This window comes from Chelonoidis abingdonii, chromosome 3, assembly GCF_003597395.2.
Source record: "Chelonoidis abingdonii isolate Lonesome George chromosome 3, CheloAbing_2.0, whole genome shotgun sequence".
Lineage (NCBI taxonomy): Eukaryota > Metazoa > Chordata > Testudines > Testudinidae > Chelonoidis > Chelonoidis abingdonii.
The window spans coordinates 41,093,467-41,120,813 of record NC_133771.1 but is presented as its reverse complement, the minus strand read 5'-3'; the positions used below and the strand labels follow the sequence as shown (position 1 = coordinate 41,120,813).

At 44.2% G+C, this 27,347-nt stretch overlaps 1 protein-coding gene across 5 annotated transcripts in view; it reads left to right on the top strand.

Moving 5' to 3' along the window:
- ERICH1 (glutamate rich 1) overlaps window positions 1-27,347 on the top strand; it is a 121,960-nt gene that overhangs the window by 25,484 nt on the left and 69,129 nt on the right. For all 5 annotated transcript variants that reach the window (XR_012655486.1, XR_004376183.2, XM_032798252.2 and 2 more), the window contains exon 2: window positions 6,263-6,427. Coding sequence is in view for 3 of the 5 variants with exons in the window: in XM_032798252.2 (XP_032654143.1) it covers window positions 6,263-6,427 (165 nt within the window). In the remaining 2 variants the exon portion in view is untranslated. The remainder of the gene's footprint in view (window positions 1-6,262; window positions 6,428-27,347) is intronic.

Sequence of the window (27,347 nt, the reverse complement as noted above, 5' to 3'; positions counted from 1 at the left end):
TTGAATATTTAAAGAGAGTCTCTTGTTCTGAATGAAATTACAATGGGTGTGTGTATACTATGGTCGATGACTGTTTCCCCTGGTGTCTTTTAAGTTGCATAGTACTAGTCACTGCTAAATGCCAAACTGTGCTCACTTTACTGATATAAGTTGTTCAGTTGAAGTCAATAGGACTAATCCTATGAGTGAGATGAGCAAAATTTGGCCCTAAAATGGGACTGATACTGCTAAGGACCTGGCAAGAGTACTACTGATGTCAGTGGGACTAATTATTATAAATAAGGATAGAAGCATCTGGCACTACATTAGGGACTGGTGATGGGTTGTCACCCCGGGGTGCAGTCTGAGAGCTGTGGGAACCACTGCACCCCTCTAAAATACACAGCTGGAGGGGGACACATCCAGCCTAACCCAGGCCCCGTTATCATCCAACATGACAGCAGGTGGTGCTACCTGAATGCAGACAGACACCAGCCAATTTTCCAGCTCCCCTGGCTGCTTCTTTTCTCCCCTCTTCCCCCCCCCCCCCGAGTATGAACCCAAAATTATACCGTCTTGCACTGCACAGAGAACTGTACAGCATACGCGCAGAGAGTTTGCCTCTCTCAATGTGGAGTGGAAATACAACAGCCCCTCTGAGCTAAGATTCTCAAACACTTCACTCCAAACTCACTGGCTCAGATTAAAACATAAAATAAGTTTATTAACTACAAAAGATAGACTTTAAGTGATAGCAAACAGATCAAAGCAGATTACCTAGCAAATAAACAAAAGTGCAACCTAAGCTTAATATACTAGATTGGATATGAATAGAAGATTCTGACCCTGAAAAATGGTACAAGCAGGCTGCAGATTCTTAAGGGGCAAGCTGCGCTTGCTTTACAGTTTAGAATCCCCAAGTCTTTCATCCACAGGCTAGAAATCTCTTTAGCCTGGGTCCAGCACTTCCTTCAGTTCAGTCTTTGTTCCTCAGGTGTTTCCAGGAGTCTTCTTGTTTGGGGAGTGAAGACCCCCAGATGATTTCACTCCCTGCCTTATATAGCTTTAGTATGTAGTGGGAACCCTTTGTTTCAAAGTTTAGTTCCCAAGCCAGTTTGTGGAAGAGTACTGACACCCCAAGATGGAGGGCAGCATCATGTGGCCTGGTCACATGTCCTTGTAGAGTCATAGCAGCCATTACTTACAGCAGTGATGGGTAGCCTTACAGGGACATGCTGGCCGCTGCTTCCCGCAGCTCCCATTGGCCAGGAATGGCGAACCGCGGCTACTGGAAGCTGCAGAGGGCCATGCCTGCGGTCGGTCAACATCCGCAAAATGTCTCGTGGTCTGCAATCAGATTATCCTGATGGGCCGCAGATTGCCCATCACTGGCCTAGGGGGAATACTCTTCCTTAAAAATGTCTTTATAATGCAAGAGGGAGCCCTTCCACCTACCAGTCTGTTAAAGTAATAAACCCCCATTTCGCCAGGCAACATTATAATTATTTTGTTAGAATCCCACAGTAGGTTATCCTTAAGATAGGTGTGCCTTTTCCTGCCAAAAATTTAAAAGTGGATCAAAGGTTAGATAACTATCTCCAAATCTATTCTCCTCTGCTCCGTAAAATCTCTGCTTGACTAGGCATACGTCATAACCCAAGAGTGTCACACTCCACACACCAGCTATCTCTGACTAAAACAAAATATGGTTTAAGTGATTAAAATACTCAGGCATGCTCATTAGGAAGAAGACAATTTTAGCTACAGCTTGGGTTTTATCTAAATGACCTTTGCATTTAAATAACTAGTAGCAGTTTGTACTGTAAGCATGAGACAATAGGGTGGGGTGGAAGGCAAAAGGGCATGTGAGAAAGCTACCTCTTTAATAGAAATAATAGGGTTTACCATGTGCAATTGCTGACATCCTTATTACTTTCATGTCTGATTAAAATGAATCGATTTATGATGATTTAATCAATGGCTCAAAGAAAATGTCTTGCAGTGCCAACAAGAGACATTAAGCAGTCTTAAGATGCTTTTGTAGGATTCCTGTAAAATGGCCTGGCCTGGCTGCAGAGGATAGCAGTATACAATTGCTGCCACCAGCTAATATTTACTCCTTTAGCTCAGGGAGGGGGCATGCTGACTATTCCAGGTTCAAAATTTTGCTGATGACCCTTGGAGGGTTTTCCATGAAAAGATGGCAGCTTGTGCTTACAACTGGAGGAAAGGGAAGTTGTACTTCAATGATGAGGTTAACTGTAAAGAAATAAGAAGTGAAGGAATGGACAAGGCAGAGTCTGTCTGGGCAAAGATCACACTGGGTAAGAAAGCTACTAGAGCCTCCCCTGAGATAGTGCTTGGGGTGTGCTACAGACCGCCGGGATCTGATTTGGATATGGATAGAGACCTCTTTAATGTTTTTAATGAAGTAACACCAAGGGGAATTGTGTGATCATGGGAGACTTCAACTTCCCAGATATAAACTGGAGGACAAGTGCTTGCAAGAATAATAGGGCTCAGATTTTTCTGGATGTGATAGCAGATGGATTTCTTCACCAAGTAGTTGGAAGGAACATGAGAGGGGATGCCATTTTAGATTTGGTTTTGGTGAGCAGTGAGACCTCGTAGAAGAATGGTTGTAGGGACAACCTTGTTCGAGTATCATGAGCTATTCAGTTCAAACTAGATGGAAGGATACAACAAAATAGATCTGGGATTAGGTTTTTGACTTCAAAGCTAACTTTAAAGAGTTAAGAAAATTAGTCAGGGAAGTGGATTGGACTGCAGAACTTGTGAATCTAATGTGGAGGAGGCTGGGATTACATTAAGTCTAAGCTGCAGAAACTACGGAAGCCTGCATCCAAGAAAGGGGGAAAAAACCATAGGCAGGAGTTGTAGACCGAGCTGGATGCAAGCATCTCAGAGAGGTGATTAAAGAAAGCAGAAAGCCTACAAGGAGTGGAAGAAAGGTGGGATTAGCAAGGGAAGCTACCTTAGTGAGGTCAGAACATTAGGGATAAAGTGAGGAAGGCTAAAGCCGGTAGAGTTGAACTTTGCAAAGGGAATTAAAACCAATTAAAAGGTTCTATAGCCACATAATAAGAAGAAAAAGAAAGAAGAAGTGGACTGCTTACATTGAGGATGGAATGGAGGTTAAGGATACCTAGGCATGGTCCCAATATCTAAATAAGTACTTGCCTCAGTCTTTAATAAGGCTATGAGGAGCTTAGGGATGATGGAAGGATGTTAAACGGAATGAGGATATGGAGGTAGATATTACCACATCAGAGATAGAAGTCAACTGGAACAGCTTAATGGGACAAAATCGGAGGGCCCAGACAATCTCCATCCAAGAATATTAAGGAACTGGCGCATGAATTGCGAGCCCATTAGCAAAATTTTTAGTGAATGGTAAACTCAGGGTTGTACCGTGCGACTGGAGAATTGCTAACGTATTCCCATCTTCAAGAAAGGGGGAAAAAGTGTCCGAGAACTATAGGCCTGTTAGTTGACGCTGTAGTATGTAAGGTCTTGGAAAAAATTGAAGGAGAAAGTAGTAAAGGACATTGAGGTCAATGGTAATTGGGACAAATTACAACATGGTTTTACTAGAGGCAGATCGTGCCAAACCAACCTGATCTCCTTCTTCGAGAAGGTGATAGATTATTTAGACAAGAGAATGCGGTAGATCTAATTACCTCGATTTCAGTAAGGCATTTGACACGGTTCACATGGAACTGTTAGTTAAATTGGAAAAGATGGGATGAATATGAATATGAAATTGAAAGGTGGATTAGGAATTGGTTAAAGGGAGACTCCACGGGTCGTACTGAGAGGGTGAACTGTAGGCTGGAGGAGGTTACGAGTGGGTCCTCAAGATGCGTTTTGGGACCAATCTATTTAACCTTTTTATACTGACCTTGGCACAAAGAGCGGGAATGTGCTTATAAAGTTTGCGGATGTTACAAAGCGGGGGTATTGCTAACACAGAAAGACGGATACCATACAGCAAGTCTGGATGACCTTGTAACTGGATAATAGTAATAGGATGAAATTTAATAGTGAAAGTGCAAGGTCATGCACTTAGGGATTAATAATAAGAAATTTGAATACATTGGGACGCATCAGTTGGAAACAACAGAGGAGGAGAGGGACCTTGGGTATTGGTTATCGCAGGATGACTATGAGCCGCCAATGCGAATGCCGTTAAAAAAGCAATGCGGTTTAGGATGCATCAGGCAAGGTATTCCAGCAAAGATAAGGAGTGTTAGTACCGTTGTATAAGCGCTGTGAGACCTACCTGAATACTGTGTGCGTTCTGGTGTCCCATGTTTAAGAAGGATGAATTCAAACTGGAACAGGTTAGAGACGGCTAGGATGATCCAAGGAATGGAAACCTGCCTTATGAAAGGAGACTCAGGCCAGTCTACACTGCGACTATTAATCGGTTTAATGGCCAGATATACCGATTATACGCTGTATCCGTTCACACAGCGTCGTCATTAATATCGAGTTAACGGCTCCTTAATCCATTTCGGAACCTCCTCCAAAACGAGAGGAGTAGCGCTAAATTCGATAGCGATACTCGGATTAGGTTCGTGTGGATGGAAATCGACGTTATTGGCCTCCGGGCGGCATCCCAAGTGCAGCACTGACCGCTCTGGACAGCAATCTGAACTCGATGCAGCGGGCAGGTAAAAGGAAAAGCCGCGAACTTTGAATTACATTTCCTGCTTGCCCAGCGTGGAGCTCTGATCAGCACGGCTGGCGATGCAGTCTGAAATCGAAAGAGCTCCAGCATAGACCGTACGGGAGATACTAGTCTGATCGCTGTATGGGGAGACAAATTCTGTTTTATCCAGCTCCGTTACAGAACACGAAATGCCAAAGCGTTTGAATAAAAAATCCAGATACACAGCGCTGCGTGACAAGCGTAACGGGAACCAGAGACTCAAATGGACGCTCATGAAGGAGGAGGGGGTACTGAGGACTCCAGCTATCCCACAGTCCACAGCAGTCTCTGAAAATTATTTGCATTCTTGCTGAGCTCCCAATGTCTGTGGTTCAAACACAGGGTCTGGCGTGGTTCAGGGACAGCTCCAGTTTATCCCCCTCCCCACGTGAAAAAAAGGGAAAGATTGCTGTGCTATGCGTTTGCTCAATGCACTCCGCAAAAAAGGCGCAAAGGGTGTCTGCTGCCTTCACAAGGAGGGTGAAGCTGTACCAGCACCCCGGGGAAATGTTTTCTGCCCCATCAGGCACGTGCTCTCAACAAGAAGTGGGAACTATGGATAGCTGAGGAACAGCTACCCACAGTGCACCGCCCTGAATCGATGGTAGCTTTGGACCATGGACGCAAACAATCGATTTCGGGATCCACTGTGACGCGCTAAACCGATTTTATTAGATCTGTTTGTAATATCGGTTTAAGCTAATTCGAAATATCGTGCAGTGTAGATGTACCCTCAAGAGCTTGGTGTTTGCCTAGCCAAAGAAGACTCCGGGGGATATGCTTGCTCTATATAAATAATTCAGGAGATTAACATTAGGGAGGAGAAGAATTATTTAAGCTTAGTACTAATAGACACAGTCAAATGGGTACAAACTGGACACTAGGAAGTTAGACTTGAAATTAGACAAGGTTTCTAACCATTAGAGGAGTGAAGTTCTGGAACAGCCTCCAAGGGGAGTAGTGGGGGCAAAAGACACATCTGGCTTTAAGACTAAGCTGTAATAAGTTTATGGAAGGGATGATATGATAGGATAGCTTATTTTGCAAGTTCTTGGAATTTCAGCAGATAGGTCTGCTCAATGGTCTGCGGTGGGATGTTGGATGGGATGGGATCAAGTTACTGCAGAGATTCTTTCCTGACTGCTGGCTGGGGAACCTTTGCCACATGCTCAGGGTTAGCTGATCGCCACATTTGGGGTCGGGAAGGAATTTTCCTCCAGGGAGATGGCAGAGCTCTGAGAGTTTTGCGCCTTCCCCAGCAGCGTGGGCAAGGTCCACTTGCTGGTGGATTCTCTGCTTGAGGTCTTCAAACCACAATTTGAAGACTTCAATAACTCGGACATAGGTTAGGTGTTTTTATAGAAGTGGATGGGTAGGGTTCTGTGGCCTGCTTTGTGCAGGAGGTCAGACTAGATGATCATATTGGTCCCTTCTGACCTATAAGTCTATGATTAGAGGGTAAAAAAGGATCTCAAAATACAGTGACTTACATCTATTGTAAAGATATTTCTGCTTTTATTCATTACAATTATTTTTATAATTCCATAGTGTTCATAGGGAAAGTACTGAAGAGGCTCTTTGCTGCTACTCCCTCCACCTCTCATGTGCCTGTTCCAAGTGGAGAAGAAATGGTACTAAAAACTCCTGCCTCAAAACCACAGCAGAAGGATTCTGAGAGTGCTCAGACTTCATCAGAATGTGCCAGTTCTGCAGGTAGTATAATCTGCAAATTACTGCAATGTGAATACTGCTGGGATTATTTAGGGAAAGTGGTCCTGCCTTTAGCAGGGGGTTGGACTAGATGACCTCATGAGGTCCCTTCCAACCTTTTGATTCTATGATTCTATGAAAATATTTGGGTAAATATTTAATTTGGGTAAATAAAAATACATTGTTTTCAAAGAGAAAAGACAGTTATATATGAACACATTGTGCAGAACCTTGTCTTATGTATGCATTGAGCCCCAAATTTTAAACACAAAATTGCTTTTGGGTCTACCTATAAGTTCTACGCAGCGTATACCATTCAGCATCTTGATCAAGCTAAATTTTTCAGTGACCAAAAAAAACCAAACCCTTTGTTAATGCAAAGTTAGGGTTGCCTGGTGGTATTGTGTGTCCTTCCAGAATGTCAAGTTCAGCAAGACTCAGAAGTCTGAGAGTAAAGGTATACCACCAGAGCAACCTTGATTTTGTACATCCTGGTTTTCAGAATTCTGAGTTTTGTTGAACTTGACATTCTGGAAAGGCACATGATTCTACTAGGCAACCTTAACTCTGCACTAAAAAGGATATTTTATCAGTGAATTTCCTAACTTTTTAAAAAAACATAAAGCTCTTTGTAGGAGTTCTCTGTAATAACTATAGCTGTCCAAATAAAGGCAAAAGATGCAATGTGATTCCTAAGTGGTCTGTAGTTCACCCCGCAGTCTGTTTTGTTATAATGTAAAGGTTTGTACTTTGAAATGTTAGGAGAGTGGAGTGGCTGACAGGGCAGGGAGAGAAATGGGGCACTGACTGTCACAGAATGTTAGTAGACTTTCTATGTTGGTTACAGTAAGTTTTTAAGCATGTGAGAGAAAACTTTGTGTGTCTCCTTCTCTACACAGAACCTTTCCCGTATTTCCAGCTAATCCTTCCCTTCATGTCTTGTAAATCATTATACTTTAGAGAAGCAAAGTTGTCCGTTGCAGTTTGATGCCCGTTGTTGGTGCAAAAAATCATAGGCAACACTTTTCTTTGTTACATAGGTTGAGCTGTACATTGAGCTGCTTCACATGGAGAGGGGACTGTGCTGGACTGGCGGAGAGAGGAGGTGGTGATGGCAGGAGCAGTGAAGGGATCAACATGCAGCTAGGGTAATCGTTGCTCTGGCTAGGCTCACCCATTTAATTTCCACTCCACACCAACCTGCCTATGCACATGGGAAATGGCATGTACTTCAACTTTCTATTTCCTTGTTTAGCTACTGTCCTCATTCTTGAATTCTACAGGGTACCACTGTGCAACCTAAACTCTGTGTCAGTTAGGTTTTAGAATAATCACTCAGAACTCACACTTACCACAGCCCAATTCTCCCCTTCCACTGCTTTTGCGGTTATCACCTCATCTCTCCTCTCTCTGCCAGTCATGAGTTTCCAATGCAACATTGTGACTAGAAGGGCTAATGTGATCCTTGGATGTTGTAAGAGGGTGGCCTTCCCCTTTAAAGGCTGGAGGCCTGGGGACAGCCAGCCCTGTCTTACCCCATGAACATGAATGAGGGTTATGTTGTACTCCACAAGTATGTAGTGTTAACTCATGAACTAGTGGTCCTCCAACTATGCTGTTCTTCGGACTTTTGTCACTTAAGCACAAGTACACATTCAGCAAAAAAGTTTTAATTTAGTGTGATGAACAGTTTTTGCTAGAGGAAAAATATGTGGGTAAAATGTACCTCAAACATGTTGTACTGTTATCCTGTATTTTTAGTAGTTCTCTTTACGCTTTTGCCTCTGAGAGTATCTTTTATTGTAATAGTGGTAACTGTCTTCCTCATTAGCAATCTGTTTTTTTACATAAATGTAACTTGTATATGATGATTGATAAAGTATATGTGGGATAATGTGGCTATGTTGCAATAACTCATGAACTAGTGATCATCCAACTATGCTGTCTTAGGATATTGCATATGCTAACTGATAATGAATTGCAGTGACAGTAGTTGCTGCAGACAATTACAATAAGGTAGGAAGTACTTCAAGGATGTGTGAAAATTGCATATGGGCCCACACTTAATGAGACTCCTGCTAGTTCTTTCAATTTCCAAGTTAAATAAAGTTGTTGTTTTTTTTTTTTATTGTAACTATTAAAGAATTATTCTTCACTTCTGAATACACTTGCTGGACAGTTCTCCACAATACAATTAATGTAACTTTTTTTTTTTCCCCCCTTAACACTAGATGAATGATAATCAGATGAGGCTGAGAAGGCGACAGCTGTTAGCTATAAAGAGTTGTGGGGGCAGGTGGAAGGAGGGAGGGAGTAATACAGAGAAGCTGCAGGAAAGAACCATCTACTCAGTGGTGCTGCAGAAGACAGACTGGGTGGGAAGTCCTAGGGCTTTCTACTCAGCCCCAGTTCCAGTCCTATCTGGAAGTTTTGTTTGCAGTTGTTTAGACAAAAATTGGATCTTGGAGGGAAAGGCTAAAGACCGATTTGCGTGTGGCTAATTCCCCAGGCTAGTGACTGAGATTAGTAATGTACAGATGTATAAACAGGGAAATCATGTACAAGTAGAAGTTTTATATTAGCTCCCTTAGCAACTGCTCCTGGAAAACTGTGTCCAGTTCTGGTGTCCGCAATTCAAGGATAAGGATGAGTTGGAGAGGGCTCAAAGAGCCATGAGATGGATTGGAAGACGAGCTCCTCAAGTCTTTCATTATAAGGCATAATCTACTTACCTTAACAAAGAAAGGATTAAGGGGTGACTTGAACACAGTCTGTAAGTACTTGTATGGGGGAAAATGTTTGATATTAGAGTGCTAGCAGATAAATGTATAACAAGATCCAGTGGCTGGAAGTTGAAGTTAGACAAATTCAGACTAGAAATTATATTAGCCACAGCCACTGGAAGGCCCCCTATCCGTGTCCCTGCCTCACGTTATAGAACACGAAAGTTGGAAATGGGCGATGGGATGGATCACTTGACGATTACCTGTTCTGTTCAATTCCTCTGAAGCCCTGGCATTGGTTGCTGTTGGAAGACAGGTACTATATTGCGCTAGTGGCTCTCTGGTCTGACCCAGTATGCCGTTCTATGTTCTTATAGGTGCAAACTTTTAAACAGTGAAGGATGATAAAAACATTGAAACAAATGTACCAAGGGTATGGTGGATCTCATCAGTGGGAAATCTTAAATCAAGGTTGGATTTTTTGTAAGGATGTGCTCTAATTCAAACAGTAATTAATTCACGTGAAGTCCAATGGTCCGTTTTGGCTTATAATGCATGAAACTATTGCCATCACTGCTGACCCTCTATGTTCTCCCACCTACACACGTCTCAACTAGGTCAGATTCCCTCCACACTGCTCCAGACATTCTTTCTCTTGCCACATTCCAACCATCCACATCTCACTACTTCCCACATCTGTGGATTCATGATTATTTCCCCAACTGAACCTTAGAGTCCAAAAATGTGGGTACCAGCTGATCTCTAAGCTTAATTACCATCTTAGATCTGATAGTGCCACCACCCAGAAATATAGTGTTTTGGGGCACTCTGGTCCCCCAAAAACTTCCCTGGGGGCCCAAGACCCATTCCTTGAGTCTCACAACAAAGGGGAATAAACAATTGGTCCCTTTCCTCCTTCTTCCTCCAGATCTTTCCACCTGGGTACACTGAGGAGTCACTGTGATTCAACTCCTTGATCACAACACAGAGGAATCAGGTTTTCTCCTCCTTCTTCCCCTCCCCCCCCCGGCTTTCCTTCCCTGGGTATCCTGGAGAGATAGACCAGGTTCAAGCTCCGTGAATCTAAAACACAGGAGAATTACCTTTCCTCCCCCCACTCCTCCTTCCCTTCCCACCACTTCCCTGGTGAGTACAGACCTCGGTTCCTTTGAGCCTTACAGGGGAAAAATTATCAGGTTTTAAAGAGAAAACGTTTAATAAAGAAAGACACGAGTAAAGATAATCACTGTAAATTCAAGATGGAGAATTACCAGGTCTTTCAGCTTATAGACACATAGAGAGAAGTCCCACCCCAGCACAATTACCAGTCAAAATCCGTCCAGTCTTATAATACACATTTGCAAATACAGAAAACAATCAAAAGACTATAACTGCCTTTTCTACTTAATACTCACTATTCTGAATATATAAGAGACTGTAGCAGAGAGATTGGCAAGAAACTTGGCTGCACGTCTGGTCCCTTTCAGGACCCAGAGAGAAGAACGCAAAACCCAAAAAACACAAACAAAGGCTTCCCTCCACCGAGATTTGAAAGTATCTTGTCTCCTGATTGGTCCTCTGGTCAGGTGTTGCAGGTCGCTGTTTGTTCACCCTTTACAGGTGAAAGAGACATTAACCCTTAGCTATCTGTTTATGACAGTGGAATTCAGTCTCTGCAACAAAGCCTTCTTGCCGTGTGGAGATGGAGCAGAACAGTGCTGTGAGTGTGACTGAAATGGCTCCCTCTGCATTCAGATTTGTTAGATGATCGAGGCCTAATTTTTTTTTCTAGTCTCGATTATGAACTTCCAAGTAATATTTGACACTGTCACTGACTCTCCTTTATATTTTCAATGTGCTTTACAGATATTAACTACTCTGTAAAAGAATCCTACAATGTTTGTGAGTAAATGTTATCTTCATTCTCCATTTGGGTAAAAAATGAAGCATATAGAAGTGATTTATCTTGTTTTGTCAATGGCAGAACTGTGATTAGAACTAAGAAGTTCTAGCGCTGAGTCCTTTCTTATACCAGGCTGCCATTCAAAACTAACATCTTCCAAAAAGATTGTCTTGTTCCTATGTAAAATAATAAGTAATTTCACATGGACACAAGTCTGTCTCTTCTGAGGACTGCTGTTTTGTTTCCTTTTAGACTTCATGTATGAACACAGGCTCTTTTTTTTTTTTTATTACCTTCTCATAGAATAAATGTTTCTTTCTAAAACCTATGAATAAACTCATCTGACTAGAGTTTCCAAAATGTACGAGAAAAAAAAGCTCAAAATACAACAATCCCCCTTTCTGGGAGTGCAAGCATTGATAGTTGTCCACTTTATGACCAATAAATGCTAGTAATAACTTGATAGTTGGAATTCTGATAGGGATAAATAGCACTGCTTGTGTTTTGTTGCATTATCTCTGTAAAGATAAACAAAACACACTAGCACAGTAAGAGCCCTATTTTTGGAAAGATGCAAAAATAGGAACTCATTTTAAAAGACTTATAGTTTTTAAAAACCACTCAGGCAGCACCTGCCTGTTTAAAAAGCACTTTTCATAATTGTATGGTTTTAAATAGGCTATAATTTAAAATTTGTTTTAATTCTTCCAAAAGTGACAAATTAGTAATACTGTGTAGTATTAGTCGTGTTGCTGCCTAAGTTCTGGGATGAAAGCTCAAGGAAAAAAACTATAAAATAATTGAACTCCAGGGAGAAATGTCTCCTTTTTGGCGGATGACTTAGAGAGTAGATATCATTCACAAGCTCAGGGCTGGCCTACACTAGGGGAGAGGGTCGATCTAAGATACGCAACTTCAGCTACGTGAATAACGTAGCTGAAGTCGAAGTATCTTAGATCGAATTACCTACTGTCCTCACGGTGTGGGATTGACGTCCACGGCTCCCCCTGTCGACTCCGCTACCGCCGGTCGCATTGGTGGAGTTCCAGAGTCAACAGGAGTGCATTCGGGGATCAATACGGCGGGTAGTGAAGACGTAGCCTCAGTCTAGTCAGCATTCCCTTTAATAAAGGAAAGCTGTTTGGCACTGGAACTAGAAAATCACCTCTGAATCTAAGAAACGCTTGTATCCTTCTCTGCCTTTCTAAGAGGTTCTATTTTTCCTATTTCTTAGGTCTACCCAGGAAACTAGCATTTTGCCTTTGGTAGCTATCTTTTGGTCTTGAAGGTGCTCAAATCCCTACCTGTCTAGAACATTGTACAACTTTTCACATTCAAAATTGGTCATGGTAAAATCTCCACTCTTTGACAACCGTCATATTGGCTGAAATGATTGGCAAACTGAAACCTGCTGATATTAGTCCTCTTCAGGTACAGATAGAAAGACAGAATTGTTCTCCATCCAGCTTCCCAAAGTGTTTCCAAATGCCATATTAAATAATGTTTCAAAACCCATATTGCATCAAAGAAATGCCTGGCAACATTAATTTATTAGGAAACTTAAGGATAGCTCAGTGGTTTGAACATTGGCCTGCTCAACTCAGGGTTGTGAGTTCAGTCTTTGAGGGGGCCATTTAGGGATCTGGGGCAAAAATCTGTCTGGGGATTAGTCCTGCTTTGAGCAGGTGGTTGGACTAGATGATCTCCTGAGGTCCCTTCCAACCCTGGTATTCTATGACTATGATTGGGCATGAGAGACTCACTTTAATAGACAGCATTAAAACTTTACACCTCCTGGCTAATGGAAGTAATGTTCTTGGCTTTTGTTAAGGCTTGACCTAGCTATAGCAAGGATAAATATTGGGAAAGATGGTTTCTCTTGAAATCTGCAAAGCTGGAACCTGATGGATGGGGTTTTTTGTCTTTAGCTCTCCAGTCCGATGGTGGAGGGGCTCTATAAGTAGGTAGATGGACACTTTTCACAGCAGATTTCTGCGGGCATCTTAGAATCATGTTTTCTCTTACAATTGTCTACACTTTCCCACTTGATCTTTACTAGAGCCTCATTTGGGATTTGGTACTGATTGAGAGGTGCTGAGCAGCAGACCGGTGCTGAGGAAGAGGCTGAAAAATAATTACTCTACAAACAAGATCTGTAGTCTTCAATTATTCTCTTCTCTGCGAAGACCACCATCCCACTTGGCTTTTTCTTTTTCTTCACCACTGAGAAAGGAAACTGCAGTGACTAGAGCTATTCTCAGTTTAAGGTCCTGCAGAAACAAGTCACTTGAATTATTTTGTCTTCAAGTCTGAAGCAGCACTAATGGGGAAGGGAAGCAAATGTAACATATTATTTAGTTTAACAGCTTACAGTTTAGCATACAAGAACTGCATGTAATACTGTATAATTGACCAAAGTTCAATTAAAACTCCTGAGAGTATAAACTGCATTCATGATGAATTTCCAATAATAAAACAGGCTGAATAAATTCTTTTATTTGAGGAACTTGTTTCTTCTTTGAGTAGTATCCCTGTGGGTGCTCCACTTCAGGTATCAGTGTGTCACTGTGCTGCAAATTGGAGATTTTCTGTAGCAGTGCTCGATCAGGGCACACGTGCGTGGTAATAGTCTCACGGCGCCATTGATGCCTCATGTAGGCTGCACACGACCTGACCCTTCAGTTCATTCTCAACCATCCTCATCTGCAGACATAGCTCAGTGGCAGTGCTGCCTCTGTTTTATTTCTCTAGAAATAATTAGATGCGTTGTAGTTTAAGTGTTGTTTAATTAGTTAGTTACTGTTTTACCCAGAACCACATGGGAACTCACAAGAGCCATCCTACAGACACTCAAAGTCATAGGAGCCATAGCATTTTATTTAGACAGAACCAAACTGTTCTGAAAATCCTGTGACAAAGTTCCTCCTCTACCTTGGTGGGTCCTGCGCTTATTGCCAGATTTGCTCACCTCATTGATTTCCCCTACAGTCTGGATCAACTCCTCCTGTGTCTGATCAGGAGTTGGGAGGTTTGGGGGGAACCCGGGCCTGCCCTCTACTCTGGGTTCCAGTCCAGGGCCCTATGGATTATGCAGGTTATAGTGCTCTTGTAAAGCTGTGTGACACCTACGCCTCCTGGGTCTACTTCCCCAGGCTCTCCTCACACCTTCTTTATCCTCACCACAGGACCTTCTCTGGTAGTCTGATAACACTTGTACTCCTTAGTCCTCCTAGCAGCACACCCTCTGTCATCTACACTCTTGTGTCTCTTGCTCCCAGCTCCTCACACGCATTCTACTTCCTCTGCTCCTCCCCATCTGACTGGAGAGAGCTCCTTTTAAAACCCAGGTGCCCTGATTAGCCTGCCTTGATTGGCTGCAGGTGTTCTAATCAGCCTGTCTGCCTTAATTGGTTCTAGCAAGTTCCTGACTACTCTAGTGCAGACCCTGGTCACTCAGGGAACAGAAAACTACTCACCCAGTGACCAGTATATGTGCCCTCTACCAGACTCCTGTACCCCACTGGTTTGGGTCTGTCACAATTCCCAAGACTTTATTTTCACAACAGAACACGCAAAGGGCTGTGCTTTATCAACCTAGAGACTATCTAAATGTATCTAACTTTGCTATTGACTGCACAACAAGGGGATCTGATCCCACTCTATGCATGCCATGGCCACATCTATAGCCTTCTTGAACAACGTCCCTCTAATAGATATACACAGGTCTACCACATGGGCCTGAGAGCACACCTTTGCAAAACATGCCATCACTCAATGCTCTATGTCAGACAATATACTAGGCCTTACCCTGCTCTCTGCAACAACACACATGACTCCGAAGCTCCTACCATCCACAGTAGAACATCTGAAATGGAGTACACGCAGGGACACTGCTTCCCACTCTTTGCTGGATGGAGGCTTTAGGCTGCACTCCTCTTGCACTTCACTCTGATTATCCCCAAGCAGGTGTGACAAACATATAATGTCCTGCTTTTTAGTTACTCTACAATGACAGTGACTTACCAGATACCATGCGGCTGTTTCAAAGCAGAGTATGTTTATTCAAGGATAAAAACATACAGAGAAAACAAAAAAGAAAAACAGATTTAAATGCTTTATCAATAGCTACTCATCAGTTCTGGGGAGACCTTTGCAGGTTCCAGTCTTTCCAACCATCCAGGAAGTTTGGGTCCTGCCCCCTTGCACAAAAGGTGATGTCTTTTTGATGAATCAAAAAGACTCTCTCTCAGTTCAAGATGGCCCCTTTAAACTAAAAGCCCTTTCTTCTTGATCTCTAGTACTGCTCTGACCCAGAATATGCAAGCCACCCTAGAGGGTGGTATTTCTCCTGAAGCTGTTTACAGTCACAGGGAATGCAATTATTACCCCACACACTGTTTTTAGTTCCTGGAGGAGCTGTGGTAACTCTACCTAGGGAGCAGAAGAATTCCTAGCCCACAACAATATAAAGAACATTGATATATTTAAAACAATATGGTTCCCAAGGATACTACATGGTGTTGCAATGTCTGTCACATTACTATTCCAGAGATTTTTAACAGAAGTCACAAATGTCTAGGAAAATAAAACTTAAAGAAGCAGCCAATATTTGGCTTGCTGATTTGTCATGATTGTTGAAGTGCACATGCTTTAGGATCTCTTGCAGCATACAATGTAGTAAACAGCTTTGGAGACTAAACAATTCATCTTCCCTTTCGTTGTCAATTACTCCTGAAAAGCTGTCTATTGTGAGTAAAAGAGCCGTAGAGATTGTAACTGTCATAAAACAAATTGGAATGTCACACATTTTTGTTTGTCCCTCAAGTGTGTGAAAGTGCACAGGTGTCTCATTCTAGTGGCATAAATAATCAAATGTGAGTGAATATATACTAATACTCCATTCACAGTTAGAAACCATCATCCTGTCACCATGGCAAAAATGACACTTGGGATCAATTCTCCCCCCTCTCGCCCACAAGCTCTGAGTGGGCTACATCTGTTATACGTGCAACCCTGGCCATCACAGGAATGGTCTTGACACCAAGACTTAAATCTCCACTGAAATGTGTTTTGCTGCTGGATGGACCCTTTCCACCCCACCCACACACGCACACATACTTCTCTTTTTGGTTGCATCTTAATTTCAAATAGTTTAGATGTCAGAGCGCTGCTTGCTTCTGCAGCAACCAAAAACAATTTAACAAGTAGTTCATCTAATAGTATGTAACAGTTGCCTAATTGGAGTAGAAAATGCTAATATTAGCTGTAAGTAAAAACAAACTCTAAACCTAAATGTAGCCAGCTGCAGGAAAACTAATTATCTTGAGAAAAGAAACAGTAAAAATGATACATATGTAACAACTTGATAAAATGGACTTGTCTTGACTGGCTGGGGTAGAGGACATAATGAGCTAAATTTGTCCGTTTTGTCCCTTGACTGTATTGGCAGTAAATCGAGTAAAGTTGGGCCAAATATATTGTTTATTTTTGGGTGTTGTCCTTTTTCCACTGGAGCAGAATGAAGAGAGTATCTTCTCTTCAGATTCAGTCGTGCAATCCCCACCTATCAGAAGCTCAAATACCATAAGAGATGTAGTTCCAAAATGTCCTCTAGGTATTGGCATGTCTGTTCTGTTATAGCCAGAAGAATCTCTAGACTACCAATGGGGAAAAAGGAATTTCTAATAATAAGTTGAAAATAATAACCTAACTGGGAATGGGCAATAGGACATAGATTACTTGATTACCTGTTCTGTTCATTTCCTCTAGGGCAGGGGTGAGAAAACTATGGCCTGTGGGTTGCATCCGGCCACTCCGACCTTTTAATCCAGCCCTTGAGCTCCCATCAGGGAGAGGGGTTGAGAGCTTTCCCTGCTCCAGTGCTCCAGCTACGGAGTGGGGTCAGGGGCTTGCCTTGCTCCACTCTGCTCATGCAGCAGCTCCTGCTGGCTCCTGGAAGCAGGGGCAGGCAGGGGGCTCTGCACACTGTCCCTGCCCCAAGCGCCAGCTCTGCAGCTCCCATTGGCTGGGAAACGCGGCCAATGGGAGCTGCAGGGGCAGTGCCTGTGGACGGTGCAGTGCACAGAGCAGTGTGGCCCCGCCTCTGCGTGGGAGCCAGACTGGGGACGGGCTGCTGTTTCCAGGAGCCACTTCAGGTAAGCACTGCCCAGATCCTGTACCCCTGAGCCTCTCCCCACGGCCCAATCTTCTACCCCAACCCTGATCGCACTTTAAATCCTTTGATTCCAGCCCGGAGCACCCTTCTGCACCCAAACCCCTCATCCCCAGCCCCAACCCACAGTCTGCACCTCAATCACCCGCCCCAGCCAGCTCGCCATACAATTTCCATAACAAGATGTGACCCTCTGGCCAAAAAGTTTGCCCACCTCTGCATTGGCCACCGTCAGAGGACAGGATACTGGGCTAGATGAACCTTTGGTCTGACCCAGTATGGCTGTTCTTACGTTCTGACTGTACCTTCCAGGGGTTCCAAACAGTTTAAAGATACATCCCTAAATAATTCATTAACGAACATGTCAGTGATTTTTCACTTCAGTTACAGAAGAGACCAGGATTAGAGTTACTCCAATTTCCATTTGCACTTGTATCCAAACTTCTCGATTTGGAAATTCAAACAAATAGTAGGGAGTACCTTTCTTACCAGTCTCACGTGTTTGTAGGGCAACACCTCCGTGTTGTCTGAGCATAAAATCCTCTTCCTTTCTGCTAGTCTCTGTCAGATAAAGGTCCATGTGCAGTGCCTTACACAATGAGGTCTTGGTCCATGACTGGGCTCCTGGGTGTTGACTGCTACAGTGTTCATGTCTTGCTAGTTGTGAGCCAAAGTAACACGAGCCAAAGCAACACAACCCAAAGTGGGCCTTCCTCTTGCTGTCGTAGAAAACCATCACCCAGGACGAATAGGTTCTGTCTGTATTTGAAAAAAGATCACATCCTTTCTGCCAAAGCACGTAGGGTCAGATCCTCATAGTACATCTCTACCTTGATATAACGCTGTCCTTGGGAGCCAAAAAATCTTACCGCGTTATAGGTGAAACCGTGTTATATTGAACTTGCTTTGATCCACCGGAGTGCACAGCCCTGCTCCCCCTGCCCCCCAGGAGCACTGCTTTACCGCGTCATATCCAAATTCGTGTTGTATTGGGTGGCGTTATATCGAGGTAGCGGTGTATTTAGGTACTTATTCACATCTTTCGTTACCTAAATACCTTTGGAAATCTGACCTGCATGCCTTCCTGCAGGCACTGCAGCACTATCTATATGTAAAAACTGTCTATTCTGGAAGATCAGAAGATTTTTGTCATTTGTTTTTTCCTCCAGATGTCTCAAAGAGTAGGAAGTTTCTGCTCAGTCCTTGACTTCCAGTGGCTGAAACAGTTTATAAAGAAACTATTCAAGTTAAGAAACCTGTCAGTTAATTCTGACTGCAATTAGTCCAGGGGATTTCCAAACATTTGTAGACTTCCAGGATGCATATCCTTCTATCCCTCACAGCTCTGTGCTTCCTAAGGGTATGACTACATTAGAAATTTCAAAGCGCTGCCCCAGCAGCTCTGTGGGAGCACTGCCACGGCAGCGCTTTGAAGTGTGAGTGTAGTCAGAGCTGCAGCGCTGGGAGAGAGCTCTCCCAGCGCTGCTTGTAAACCACATCCCTTATGGGTGTAGTGTGCAGCGCTGGGAGCCGCGCTTCCAGCGCTGCCGCCCTGATTACACTGACACTTTACAGCGCTGCATCTTGCAGCGCTCAGGGGGGTGTTTTTTCACACCCCTGAGCGCGAAAGTTGCAGCACTGTAAAGTGCCAATGTAGCCAAGCCCTAAGAGTTTTTCCATGAGTCCCTCTCTTTCAGCGTGACCTGCCTCAGGATCTTCCCTGTTGTTATGTTGATGGTGTGTTCCCTAAAATAGGAGAAACTATGTACTTGCACAAGTGCCTTGCAGGGGACCTACAAGAAGCCTGCACTCAAGAAATGTGTGTTCTTGGTTTTTGTTTTTGTTTTTTTTGTTGGGGCAGGATTGTTTTGGTACTTTGGTTGTTCTGCCTTACTATTAATAAGAAAAGTCATATGCAATATAAGAGTTGGAGCAAAGGAGATTCTTTTGGCCCGGTCATGCATGTGAGCCTGCTACAAGTGCAGAGTTTCCCCTCTCCTCACCCATTCTAATGTCTCCTAATACAGGTTGTGACACTGCACCCCATATTCTTTATAGTAATATTATTATTATTATAAGTATGGCATAATTATGATATATTTTATGCAAGATAGGTCATGTAAGATATAAATGAAAAAGTTATGTTTTACTGAATATGATTATCCTACTTGTATGCATGTATCATTTTGGTATCTGAAGTTAGGCATATTCTCCATATATCTATTACAAATGTGTTTACACCTGGGGAACACCTATTAGGCAAAGACTGTCAGTCTAGATGGCTGGCTAGGAAGGGCCCACTCAAGTCAATGGATCATTAGGGAGAATAATAGGTTTTAGAATAATCTAATCTCCCACTGAGGAGCTTTCCTGAGGACACTACAAACAGCATCTGAGTCATGGATGCTATGACACTACTGAGGCATGGGACCAGATGACCTGGTACTGGACTCCAACCATGGGAACCAAGCTTAGAGACAAAGGGTTCTCACCATATGCAAAGCTATTTAAGGCAGGGGAGTGACATCATCGTGGTTCTTCACTGACTCCCCACCCAAAGGTGACTCTTCAAAACACCTGAGGAACAAGGACTGAACTGGGAGGAAGTGCAGGACCCAGGCTAGAGAGATTTCTAGCCTGTTAAAGGAATACCTGGGGTTTTAAGCTGCAAGCAAATGCAGCTTGCCCCTTGAGAACCTCTGCAGCTGGCTTAAATCATCATTTAGGGTGAGAATTTGCTATTCATATCCAATCTCCTCTTCAATATAGTAAGCTTAGATTGCATTTTTGTCTGCTAAGTAACCAAATCAAGAGCTTTGATCTGTTTATCCCTCATAATCACTTAAAATTTATCTCTTGTAGTTAATAAACTTACTTTTGCTTTGTCTAAAACCAATGTGTGGAAATCATAACGGGGGGCAGAAAGCTGTTGTATATCCTTCTCCACATTAAGGGAGGGGGACGAATTTCATGAGCTTACACTGTATGGATATCTGTGCAGTGCAGCTTGGTATAATTTAACACTCTAGGGGAGGAGGGGTGTGCCTTAGGAACTGGGAGGTGCCTTAGCTGTGCCTTCCTTGCAGGGGCTGATTAAAGAACCTGTGTGTATATAACTGCAGCTGGGTGTGTCCCTACTGTATGTGTGCTGAAGCCTAGCAGAGGGCTTGGCAGGCTTGTCACAACAGTACAGTGTATAGGGAGCCCAGGATGGTGGGTCAGGGGGACTCAGTGGTACTGCAGTTACAGGTGGGAATCCATCACACAAGTCTCTGTTAGTAGCTGGATTATGTACAGCTCAAGCTCTTAAAGGGGGGATGATCTAGGACTTGTGTTTCTCAGACTCCTGACCAACTCATTAATCCCTATGAAAGGGTTCACTTCAGCAACAGATTACAGGGAATAGACACTTCTGCCTTTTTTGCTTCATGCAGGAAAAAGAATAGGACTAAATCAGCTTCCATCCTCATTGTCCTAGTGTCAGTCTTCTCACAAGTGCAGTTGTGCCCAAGAGTCAGAACCAGATCAAACCAATGGCTGAGTGTAATGCAGGAGCTCGTAGTCAAATCCCAGGCTGGGGTTGATGCCAAGGGTCAGAGTCAAGTTTCAGGGCCAGGTCAGGAGACGAGGTCCAAATCAAGCAGAGGTTGAAGCTAGGAGTTCAAGAGCAAAAATCAGGAATGTTCCTGTGGCAGTCAGCTACATGAGATCCTCATTGTTGCTTGAACGCTTCTTGGAACGTTCCTTGGGTTTTTATAGGGCCAGGAGTCAATCAGGCGCCGTGAGGCTGGTGCTGTTGGAACCCTTGAGGCAGGACTTCCTGTGGTCTGTGTTCACAGTGGGTCAGGGGCAATGGAATGTGAGCTGGCTACAGTTGCTGCTGGTGGCACATAAAGGTGTTTGCTACCTGGTAGTTCTGGAGGCCCAGGTTCAGACCTGCTGGGTCTTACCTCCTCCTTCTCCCCCTCACCCCCGATCCCAAGGACACCCTCTACCAGCCCCGGTTTGTCCAGATGGTTGTGTGGAAGGCTGCCACAAGGTCAGGGGCATGTTGCCCAGCCCAGAGTGCCCTGCAGCCAGGGGAGGTACCTGGAGGTGGGTCTGATCTCCCTTCGAGAGTGGTCATGCAGGGGAAGAGCAAGTCCTATCCCTCCTCAGCTGCATGGGGGAGATCAGAGCCAGACCCATCTCCACCTCCTTGAACCTCTTGTGGCTGCAGGAAGCACCGGGGCTAGGCAGCAGCCCTGGAGATTCCTGCAGCTGGGGAGGTGCCTGGAGGTGGGTCTGATCTCCTCCTGAGAGCAGCTGTGCAGGGGAAGAGTTAAATCCTGACCCTCTGCAGCCCAGAGAGGACTAGCAGCTGGAGCCCCCAGCCCTGCTCCTCCCCTCCTCTCCAATAGTTAGATTTCACAAAGGGAGGTCTGATTTTTTTCAGGGCTGTGACATGTTTTTCACAGATGTGAATTTGGTATGGCCTAGTCATTGGCCTCGTCCAGATGCTCCTTGAGTTCTTCTTGATCAGACCCTGATCAATTGTCACTCATTCCAGAAGTCCATGGAGATGGATGTTGGCCCAGCTCCTGGTGGCTCATTACTTCTATGAGGGACAGGTGCACAATTGGGAAGAAGTGGGCCATTTCTGTCAATTGGTCAACCATAGTGAGAACCACAGTACACCTGTTAGACATTGGGAGCTTGACTATAAAGTCCAGGATAATGATTGCCTAGGGTCTGGATTGGGTCTTAGAAAGTATTAGGGTGGCAAGGAGTTGCACGTGAGGCATCTTGGCATGGGCACGTATTTCACAGGAATCAACATCTGAGTGGATTGTCTTGCGCATTTGGGGCCACCAGAAGTGGATGGCGAAACAGCGGGCTTTGAGGAGACTCAGATGGACTGCTAATGGCATGTAGTGACAGAGCGACAGTACCTCTAACTGAAGAGAACATACAAGCTTCCCTTGTCATACAGCAAGCCATCCTGGCCAAGGTATTGCCCCTGGCTGGCCTCCTCAAGTTACGTGGGAGAGTAGTCTTTCCTTGCAGCTGAGCAGATCAGTGACATGAAACTTCGGGGTAATCACGGTGTCCAGGAAGTTCTGGGGCTTAAGAATGCTTGTGGATTTCGTGTGAGGGGGCTCTTTGCTGGCCAGAGAGTGCTCTTTTCAGGACAAGGCATTGGTGGTCTCGCTCTGGGCCCTTGGATGGTACATAATGGTAAAATCAAAGCATGTGAAAAACAGGGCTCAGTAAAGCTGCCTTTGGTTCAGTGCTTTGGTTCAGTGAAGGTACTTTTGAAGTTTTTATGATCTGTATAAACCTGAATTGGGTACCAAGCAGCCTCCAGGTAGTAGCATCATGCTTTGAAGGCTAAAAGCTCCTTCTGTAGATTTTCATAATTCTGTTCTACTGGAGTGTGCTTCTGTGAGTAGCAGGTGCACGGGAGGAAATGCTCTTGGAGACCAAGTCTTTGAGAGGGTATAGCCCCAATTACCACATTAGAGGTGTCTGTCTCAACAACAAAGGGTTATGCAGGGTCGGGTTGGGCCAGGATCGGAGTTTGTGGTAAAGGTCATCTGGAGCCAATGAAATGTTCTGTTGGGCCTCCAGAGACAAGGTGATGGTGGGTGTTTTTTGTGGTTTTTTTGGTTCAGTGTGTGAGTGTGAGTGTGAGGAAGCACTGTCAGTGGGGTGATTTGGTCTGAAAACATGGAGATGTAGCACCTATAAATGTTAACGAACCTCAGGAAGTGCTGTAGCTACTTAATGTGGTCCCACCTGACACACCACCAGGACCCATGCAGGGGAGGGGATGGGATGTCTTGGTTCCAGGGTTCATCAGATGATGCACATGGACAGATGTGCTGACAGAACTCTGAGCAGAAGCTAAGCCACCCTCACTGGCCTCAACAACAGGAATGAGCAACCTAAAGTTTTCACTAGGTCAGGGACTGTCTTTGGTTGTATCAGGATACACGAGACTTGGGCTGTATTGGCTTCACTGAAGTTGTTGTCTACTCAGGAATCCACCACTGCCTGCAGAGGAATTCAGTAGGACATCCCTGGAAGACGGAGGCAGACCTGGACTTTGAGATGCAGGGAGCATTGACTGTTCCTGGGGTGTGTCTCAGTGAGCAGTAGGGGGGCACTATTTCGGGGCTTGCCCAGGTCAACCCACTCTATCAGGCCTGGGCATGGTCATCAGGGCTGGCCGTAAGGAAAATGACGCCCTGGGCAAACTTGTATTTTGGCACCCCCGACCATTGCTGCAATGCTTAATATGTGTCAGGGCTTGCTGGGGGCTGCGGGAAGTGGTGCGGGCTGAGGGATGTGCTGGCTGCAGCTTCCCGCCATCCCCATTGACCTGGGATGGTGAACCGCAGCCAATGGGAGCTGCGGTCAGACAAACCTGCTGATGCAGCAGGTAAACAAACTGGCCTGGCCCACCAGGGTGCTTACCCTGACAAGCCGCGTGCCAGAGGTTGCTGACCCCAAGCTAGGTAGATTCTCTGTTGCAAGCTGGGATACTTGGGCTCACAGCATGGGGAGCTTCTCCTGGGAGCAATCCACTTATGTGGACATCTTGGTAGCAAGTGGACTGTTACCTCCATATTCCCTCAGAGTAGGCCCTCGCCACGGACTAGAGTGGTCCAAGTTGGGACCAAGGGTCAGAGCAGGGTCAAACCTGAGGCTGAAAGTAGCAGAGGAGTTCACAGTCAATCTCTGAGAATCAGAATCCCAGTGAGGTTTCAGGGTGTGGATCAAGAGGCAAGGTACAAATCAAACTGAAGTCAAAGCCAGGAATTTAAGAGAGGAAAGCAGGAATGGTCATGGCAGCTACAGGAGATCAATGCTGTCACCTGGATACTTCCTGAAACACCCCTTTGGATTCATATTGGGCAGGAGCCAATCAGGATGCATGAGGCTGCTGCCTGTTGGATCCCCTGAGTTGGGACTTCCCACGGTCTGTGTCTGCAGCAGGTTGTGGGTAATGGAGCATGAGCCAGTTACAGCTGCTGCTGGGTGGAAGCGGGCAGCTGTTTGCTACTGATCAGCTTTGCAGGCCCAGATTCAAGACTCACTGGGCCTTACACCTGGGAAATTTTTGCAAGAGATTGGGGAGATGAGTTGATAGAAGCCTAGCCTCTAGCCATCTTTGATTTCATTAGGTATGTTGGAGTATCTGATGGATGACAGGTTTCAGAGTAGCAACCCGTGTTAGTCTGTATCCGCAAAAAGAACAGGAGTACTTGTGGCACCTTAGAGAGTAACAAATTTATTTCAGCATGAGCTTTCGTGAGCTACAGCTCACTTCTTCGGATGCACAGAAAGCTCATGCTGAAATAAATTTGTTAGTCTCTAAGGTGCCACAAGTACTCCTGTTCTTTCTGATGGATGAGTCATTGGGAGCCTTCTAGGTTATCATCTTTTTATTTCCATCTCTTAAAACTAGACAGTTATCTCAAATGTCCAGTTAGAAATCATTCCAGTGGTGGCTGCTCTTCAGAGGCAAAACCATAGGCATTTGGGGCCAAATTTGACATTGTGTCCTCTTACAAGTGCCTGCCCCCTCTACCCTCACCCAGAATACAAAACCATTATTGGAAGTCAGTAGGATTGCTTAAGATGTAAATTTGTGTTGAATTTGGCATACTATACATTGTTTTTTCCCCAAATTTGTTTCTTACTATCACTCTTGCACTTAACAGGAACTAATTGCTATATTGATTATTTTTCAATTATCCAAAGAAAGGAAGGATATTAGAAGAAAATTCAGTTTAAAAACAAAAGCTTTAAGCAAACTTGTACTTTGTATAGGGTTATGGATAACTTTTTTTTCTGTGACTGTTCCAGGAAAAAGTCCCAGTAATGATATAATCAGTTAATCACTGAAGGTAATTAACAAATTGCAGCATAGACATGGCCTTTTGGATTTGAAGCTGCTGCATTCTATAAAAATTACATTGATTGACAGAGGGTTCTATTATTAGATTTTTGGAAGGAACATTCAACCAATGAGATCTACAGTTCTGGCTGAAATAATTGGCAAAGTGCTAGCTTAATTATTAAGCCATATTGGAAATATCACTATGTGCTCTCCCAATATGTCTGAAATCTGTAGACATGTGACAGAAAAAATAATGCTGAACACAAAATATGTCACGATTCAGGGCAACTACAACCTGTATTCCTCCTCCATCCTCCAGCAAGCGCTCCTACTATAAGGTCCCAGCTCCTCAGCCATCACCTCTGTTGAATTGACACCCATGTCTCTCTTCCTGTCTGACCAGGGTTTTTCCAAGCAGCACAGTTCCCTGCCTACCCTGTGAGTTCCCCAGCAAGGCAAACTGCCTAAGCAGGCCCGCTTTGTTTTCTTCCAGAAGTTATGTAGCAATGTAATTTCCCACAGTTAAGTTACCTCACAGCTCTTTATAAGCAATCACATTTATTTTTAAGGTGAAAGCATTAAAGAGAAAATACATTACAAAAAAATAAAAGAACTTAACTGCATGCTAATAAGCTTACCAGAGATCACCCCTTCACTCCAACAAGAAATCAGTTCTTCAAACCCCACAAAGGATTTTTTTCCAGTGGCTACAGTTTCATAACAGCTGTTACCTCAGAACAAGCACCTCTATGAATAGGTTAGCCCAGGGGTCGGCAGCCTTTCAGCAGCGGTGTGCCGAGTCTTCATTTATTCGCTCTAATTTAAGGTTTTGCGTGCTAGTAATACATTTTAACATTTTTAGAAGGTCTCTTTCTATAAAAGTCTATAATATATAACTAAAATATTGTTGTATGTAAAGTAAATAAGTTTTTTAAATGTTTAGGAAGCTTCATTTAAAATTAAATTAAAATTCAGAGCCTCGTGGACCGATGGCCAGGACCCGGGCAGTGTGAGTGCCACTGAAAATCAGCTTGCGTGCCGCCTTCAGCACGCATGCCATAGGTTGCCTACCCTTGGGTTAGCCTTTCTTTTATACAGTCTAGGACAGTGGTGGGCAACCTGCGGCCCATCACAGTAATCCACTGGCGGGCCTCCAGATGGTTTGTTTACATTTGCACCGCCTCCCGCAGCTCCCAGTGGCCACAGTTCACCATTCCCGGCCAATGGGAGCTGCAAAAAGCGGCAGCCAGCATGTCCCAGCGGCCCGCACCACTTTCCGCAGCGCCCATTGGCTGGGAACTATGAACTGTGGCCACTGGGAGCTGCGGGCGGCCACGCAAATGTAAACAAACTGCCTGGCAGCCTACCAACAGATTACCCTGACGTGCCACAGGTTGCCCACCACTGGTTTAAGGCTCTGATCTTCAGAGACTTTGAATAGGTAATCAGCCAGAGAATGGTTCTCTCCTCAGGGCATAGTTTCTAAAGGTTTGGTCTGATGGTGATAATTTACATTCCTCTCCCCCTAGGTATTTCCTAGGAAAGAAAACGCACTTTATTTTGTCTATCCTGCATGTTCCTTCTCGTCTGGCACATTGTTTAAAATACTCCTTTTGAAGCTCAAAACACTTCCCAAGGTAAACACTGGCTATGTCCCCCCCCCCAGAGAAGTTATGTAAAATCCCACAATAATAGATAAATGCAAAGTTCGTCTAATACAAATAACTCCACAGCTATTTAAATTGAATTCAATAAGATCTTCCAAAGATATTGCAGGAAATTGGCCTACACATCACAGCCTATATTGATTCACAATAAAGTACATGATAAATAGCTTGATACTTAACTCTATAATTCGTTCTTATCCTTTTACATAAAACAGTTGATGGAGACTAAATTACTGTGGTTACAAAATAGTTTAATTTCAGTTAACAGCCTAATACTGTTGCCTATCATTGTAGGTGGTCAGACTTTGGATTTGCTAAAGATCTGTAGCTGCATCCCCTCAATCATGATTTGTCCCTAGCTCTCATACACTTTGTTCTGAGCTTTGTGATCATAGAATATCAGGGTTGGAAGGGACCTCAGGAGGTCATCTAGTCCAGCCCCCTGCTCAAAGCAGGACCAATCCCCAACTAAATCATCCCAGCCAGGGCTTTGTCAAGGCTGACCTTAAAAACCTCTAAGGAAGGACATTCCACCACCTCCCTAGGTAACCCATTCCAGTGCTTCACCAC